Source organism: Elaeis guineensis, chromosome 15, assembly GCF_000442705.2.
Source record: "Elaeis guineensis isolate ETL-2024a chromosome 15, EG11, whole genome shotgun sequence".
In the NCBI taxonomy this organism is placed as follows: Eukaryota; Viridiplantae; Streptophyta; class Magnoliopsida; order Arecales; family Arecaceae; genus Elaeis; species Elaeis guineensis.
This window is the reverse complement of record NC_026007.2, coordinates 66,280,056-66,286,521: the sequence shown is the minus strand read 5'-3', so window position 1 is coordinate 66,286,521 and position 6,466 is coordinate 66,280,056. Positions and strand designations below refer to the sequence as shown.

General features: G+C 45.3%; 1 protein-coding gene across 1 annotated transcript; it reads left to right on the top strand.

Annotated features, from left to right (window-relative positions):
• The first annotated feature begins 4,312 nt into the window (after window positions 1-4,312).
• On the top strand, window positions 4,313-6,031 carry LOC105058461 (E3 ubiquitin-protein ligase ATL31-like). The gene has a single exon (XM_010941405.4). The coding sequence runs from the start codon at window positions 4,403-4,405 to the stop codon at window positions 5,729-5,731; it is 1,329 nt and encodes a 442-aa protein (XP_010939707.2). The 5' UTR covers window positions 4,313-4,402; the 3' UTR covers window positions 5,732-6,031.
• Window positions 6,032-6,466: the final 435 nt, after the last annotated feature.

The following is a 6,466-nucleotide window of genomic DNA, read 5'->3' as shown; positions in this document are numbered from 1 at the left end:
GGAAAGGTAACGTGATGCATTATTCTTCCCACTACCAGAGGACAAGATTGGCTGGTATGTTAGTATATATGCTATATGATCCTGTGTGCACTTGGTGCTGGCTGGGCCCTTTTGGTAGCCTTTTTAACTCAGACCTTCCATATAGTTGCTTTAAGTCATCTACGAACGCAATGGCTTCAATAAAAGTAGAGGATTGATTGCACTTGGTGAGGAATGAAGAGCATTATTAATATTTTGCAAAGATAATTTCTGGTTATACCATTCTTTAGCTAGTTATTAAAATAATGTGGTCGGATGATGCTACTGATGCCATATTGTTGGAAGCCAGAGGGGAAACTGACCTAATTGACTGTTTCACCCTTGATTCTTCTCTGTTGGCATTCTCTTCTCCCCCTTTTGCTGATGGCTTCCCTACCAGATTACCAAATCTTCTGCTGCTATTGTCTGGGCAATTTCAAGATAACAGGCTAAGCATGTGTGATAACCAAGGCTGGCAATCTTGACTTGGGTCCATTTGTTGGCACCTTCCTCCTAACATTTCACTTTAGCAGAAACCTCAGAGTTCCAATCTTGGTGGTGGCATTCCCACAATTGGTTCAGAGAGGCTGAACCTAAGTATGTGAAACAAGAAATGGAAAGTTGCACCTCCTAGCTAATATAGCCAGAGAGTTTTATCAAAAAGATGTTCTAATCATAAATAGATTCTAAGATGAGTACTAGCTAAAATAATATATAAATTTCAACCAAATCGAGGCTAAATGCTACACTAAACCTTTTTTTATATACTATTATCAATGTGTGGACAGCAGTTAGGAACAGCAATATGGATTAATTATACTATTGCATATTAGCTTAAAGGTATGTATATATGGTTTGGATTTTTGCCCTTGTTTACTTAGGTAAGAACTGCATATTAAAGAATATTGCTTGGTGCATAATTGATAAATTCATCAAGCAAGTGATATTAATTGATAAAATATTGGTTATTTATAAAATCAGGTTGTTAAATTGAAAGCTATTGCAGCCTATCTCCGACGAGATAGTCGGCCGAGACCGAGGCATTGTGCCTGAACGGTGGATGGCAGAAAACTTACAAAACAAGTGCTCTTGCCAGAAGTTATCCAGTGGAGAAGTCTTTGATACTTAAGTCAGTTGAAGAAAGGGAACAATAATGAGGCAAAAATGAAAGTCCAAAAACTTATAATTAAATTAGCTTAGCTTACCTGATCTCTCGTAACTTATTACTTTGTATAGGGCGAGCAAAGCCATTACTATATAACTCCTACCTCCGAACATTCAGATCATGGGAGTTGTGGCATTTAGTAGGTAGTTATCTTATTAATTACTGTTAAGATCGAATAATGGACCGCTCATGGACGACTATCACGCTCTACGTTTGTGTGTAGTTAATGCTTGTGCTGAATAACCATCATTTGATCTCTAGATGGATGGAACTTAGATGGTCGATATGGCATCGAGTAGGTCATCGGTCATGTGCCGACTATATGTCAAACATTACTAGCTAGTTGTCCATCAGTTATCAATTGTATATCTTACCAAGTCGGTTAAATGCCGACTTGGTTATGTTCTGTCAATCTTAGTTGGTCGAATGTCGACTAGGTCAAGTCATGTTGATCTAAGTCGGCTTGATCTGTAATGTTATACGCTTAATTGGTGTGGAGATGAGAAAGAGATAGTCGTCATGCACTTAGTCGGCAGGGAGGTGAAGAAGAAAGTCGGTTAAGCGATGAGAATCTAATCTAATATTTACCCCCTAACTCCTGAGTCGAATTCCGTAGCTTTAATTGGACAAAAGAAGTTTAATTATCGTATGGATCCAAGTTGCTTTTTCTGACATTATTTATTATTGCCCCACAAGCCGTATCCAGCTATTCCATCATTTCATAGAATGAGTCATCGTTTTGTCATTTGTAGAAAGGACAGCTTTAATCCCACATCGGTTGTGAGTTAAAAAGGAGTATGGCTTATATAGATTGCAATCTTCTCTCCCCTATGAGGTGCTTTTTAAAAGGCAAAACCATGAGACCCCGTGTGACAGCATCAGAGGCCAAAGCATCCAATACCTTACGTATGCGGACACAGAGGTATAAGCTAACCATCCAAGCTATCCGATCCCTTGATCCATGACCGCAATAAAAGCTATTGATTTAATAATTGAACCATGAAACAAACATAAGAAAACAATCACATTTGTTTAGAATGGATGATGTTACGAGTAGAAAATCTCTGCCTAAGTTGAAGCATCGTAGAGCATCCGGTGCAATTGACTTAGGCTTTGGCCACCGACCTAGATTTCGGTTGATCACCGACCCTTGCTTATGTCGATCCCTACTTCCAACAACCTTGGGGCACCTCGATCGGTATTGATCGGCACACTTGAAAAGGTTGATCAGGAACTCCCACATATTTTTTCAAATTGTACGACTACTGAAAGTAGTTGGCCATGAATCAGATAAGGCAACCACAATCTCCAAATCTCAGAGGATCAGAACAAAAATTACAGAGTGATATGGCTGAAGAAGTCAGGACAACCTCCAACAACTCTTTTCTCTTGCGGTTCTCACCTCGATCTATAAATAGAGGTAACTAAAAGACCCCCAAGATAAGCAACCTCTAACTTGTATGCTCCTTTCCATTTGTTTCAAACTTCTAACTTGAACATCGGAGGATTCCATCGAAATCAATCTTGGTTAGAAACTTATTTTACAGATCTTACCATCGCGGTCCTATAGATACTGCCCAAGGCCAACCAATCCAACTTGAGTTGGAAATCTACAGCAATAAATGATATTTGAAACTACGGGTCTGCTTGGTTAAATTTGTCAGATAAAATTAATATGACACATGAAATTTGGTTTGAAAAAGAAATAAAGTCTACTTCAAATCATCTTCTAGAAAATGTGTTTGATCATTGACTGAATTTGTCAACATTAGAAAGGAAACTGAATTAAATTCAATTTGGATGGTAGCATCATTTGGTTAAATTAAACTAACTAAATAAGTTATCTACACCTGTAATGTTCGAGATGTTGCATATATGAACATTGTTCACCATCTTTTGGAATCTGGAATTGTTCAACAGGGGTCTTCATCTCATGTATCTTATGCTACTGGCAAGCAAAATTTTTTGGTGAATTCTGCATAGAAACCTATTTAATTTATAATTTTACAATAAAAGATTTGATTTTTTTCGTAGAATAATATATATTTATATGTTCTCAAATGATTTTGCCTTTGGATCTAACTACCAGATGGGTAATATGAAAATTTAAAATAGCTGATATGTATGCATTGAAGATATTCATTACACGTTCATTTAGACAACCACTCAACTTCTACAAAGAAATAAATCTAACCCTTTCCTTGCAAAATTAATAATTTAGCAGATTTTTTATACAAAATCCACTATGCTTGGCGTGCTATTTCATGATTGTAAATAACAAAAGAGGAGCCAAATGACTTCCGTCTAAAATAACTTATATTAAAGCAAGCATATTATGGGAAAGCTAGTATTAACAACCGGCATTAGATACATAGATATTAGTAATCTATCAACTTATTGCAATCAGAAATCACTAAAAAAATTAATGGAAATACTATTTGTGAAGTTAAATTGATTGCATAGCAATGATTACATAATAACTAACTTATAAATAATTATAACGAAAAGAAACAACTTATGAATAACAAGTGATGTAGAGTTGTATTTTGAGCAACGATAACCATAATTAGACCTTATTTTGTTTCCAACCTTAATCACGAAATAGCACCAAGTAAACAGCTGCACTCTCTAGTCTACATGCCATAAGCAATTTTGTGCGCTGAATCCGGCAGCAGAGATGCAGGAGACGGTGAAGTGATCCAAAGGCTCTGGTGAGCGAACCGCAGCATGGCACCGCTGATTTCAGGTTGCACACCCACACGCGCACCCACACCCCACCACCCTGGGCCGCCCGGCGCCTCGGTCATCCCGCACCCACATGGCGGTCGCGCCACCACCGATTGCCCCAAAGTTGGCTCTTCTAGAACCCATCGCCCCTCTCCCTTGAACACTTCCAGAAGCCTGGTGGACCACCACGATTGTCATCCTTTGACCAGCGCACCATCAATGCACCATATAGAACGGTACCCCAGAATCCGAACCGTTGAACTAGATCCCACTGTCGAGAGCTCACACGTGTGGGACGGCCGACGTCCACGTGCGAAACCCGAACCGGTGACCGGACTTAACTGGTTCGGCCGCCCAAGACTTTTGACCCACCAGGGCGTCTCTTTACGGGCACGGCATCGGCTCCCCACCTTCCCTCCCCCGTTATAAGGACCACCACTAGCTCCACTCCCCCGACCCCAATATTCTCTCTCTTTCGCGGTGTAGCCACCCATGGCGCCGACAAATCATGGCCGTCCGATCCACGCGCCCGGAACAGGGCACCCCACCGCCACCCTTCTCTTGCTCCCCCTGCTTCTCCTCACTCCCCGGTGCTCCCTCGCCCAGTCCTCCCAATCCCCCGCCGGCAGTGGCGACAATAACAACAACAACAACAACAATCCTTATCTTAACGCGACGAATTTCAACCCGTCGATGGCGATCGTGATCGTGGTGCTGATCAGCGCGTTCTTTTTCCTTGGGTTCTTCTCGATTTATATCCGGCAGTGCGCCGGCGACCGGGCGGAGTCCGTTCGCTTCCCCGTGCGCGGGGGAGGAGGGCGGTCGCGGCGGCAGCGAGGGCTGGATCCGGCGGTGCTGGAGACGTTCCCGACGCTGGTGTACTCGGAGGTGAAGGGGCTCAAGATCGGGAAGGGGGCGCTGGAGTGCGCGGTTTGCCTCAGCGAGTTCGAGGACGACGAGACCCTCCGAGTCCTCCCCAAATGCAGCCACGTGTTCCACCCCGATTGTATTGACGCCTGGCTTGCCTCCCATGTCACCTGTCCCGTCTGCCGCTCCAATCTCGTCCCCGATCCGGAAGCTCCCCCGACGGACTCCACCGAGCTCCAATCGCCGGCGCAGGCCGCCGTAGAGGTGACGGAGAGCGGCGGCCAGAGGTCTGATGCGGCACCGGCGACGGAGGGGACCGCGGCGTCAGTGGACCAGGTGGTGATTACGGTGGACGAGGAGGTGGTAGAGAGCGAGAGGAGGAAGGAGGCGGCGGAGCTAGAGAGGATCGGGAGCAGGAAGCGGGCGATGCGGTCGAGGTCGGGCCGTCGGCCGGCGGGGTTCCCGAGGTCTCACTCCACGGGACACTCCGTGGTGCAGCCGGGGGAGAATGTCGACCGGTTTACGCTCCGGCTGCCAGAGCATATCCGGCGGGAGATCTTCGCCTCCGCGAAGTTCCACCGTTCGACGAGCTGCGTCGCGTTCCCTACCGCCGGCGAAGGGAGCTCGCGGCGGGGATACGGAGGCGGCGGAGGGGAGGAGAGTAGCCGCGGCGGGGGGAGGAGCATACGGCTGGGGCGGTCGGACAGGTGGCCATCCTTCCTTGCGAGGACGTTATCGGCGAAGTTTCCGGCATGGGCGACGGGAAGGAGGGGAGAGGGCGAGGGATCGGTGAAAAAGGGGGACGGGGAGGGGTCCACAAGGGGGAAGCGCTCCGCCGTCATGCCTCCCTTCGACTGCCTAGGCGGCGGAGCCGCCGCCGCCCCCGCCGGGAAGGCCGAAGGCATCACCGACGAGGACGAATCGTCCTCTGCCGCACTCGCCCGGCGAGTTTGACCGCATCGAATTTTCTTTTAATTTATTATTTCATTATTATATTAAGAAAATTAATTCAAACACACCGGGTGACGTGGCGGCGGCAGGGCTGTTCGGTTGAAGCCTTCTTTCATCAAAGAGCTGTTGCTCTTTTGGACTCTTCGTTTCAGAGATGTACATAGAATGCTGTTGTATAATTCCACAACTGTGGGTTCGTCCCTAAAATATCCCAACCGTCGGATAAGACTGAGGACCATCGAATGGATGGTGGATGTTTTTCGGTATTTTTTTTTGGTGCAATGGATTTTTTTTTTCTTTTTTCCTGAGGGTGATCTGGAAGACGGCCATCGCCCGGCGTGGAAGAAGGTTTGTCTCTCCGTCAGTGATGGCGGCGATTATAAGAATCTACTAGACAAAATATATATAAGGAGAAGTCACGGTCTAAGCGTGGTTAGGTTTTCGTTTGGAAGAGAGCGGCCAATAAGGAAAGGGACACTTTGATTATTTACTATATTTTAAATCTGAAGGGGTTGTTGATGTCATGTGTTAGGTGTCTGGCTGGAAGCTTATTATTTTCCAAGGTCTCTTGACTTATGATTAGCTGCTATAAACTGTGCTAAGTACAGCAGAAGGCAGGATTTACTGTAGATGATTATATACATAGGTTAAATTAAACTTCTGCAATGGGATGCATGTGAACCCTAAAAGCTAAGCATGGGATGGAATCGCTTTCCCAGTAGGTGGGAAGGAGGAGGG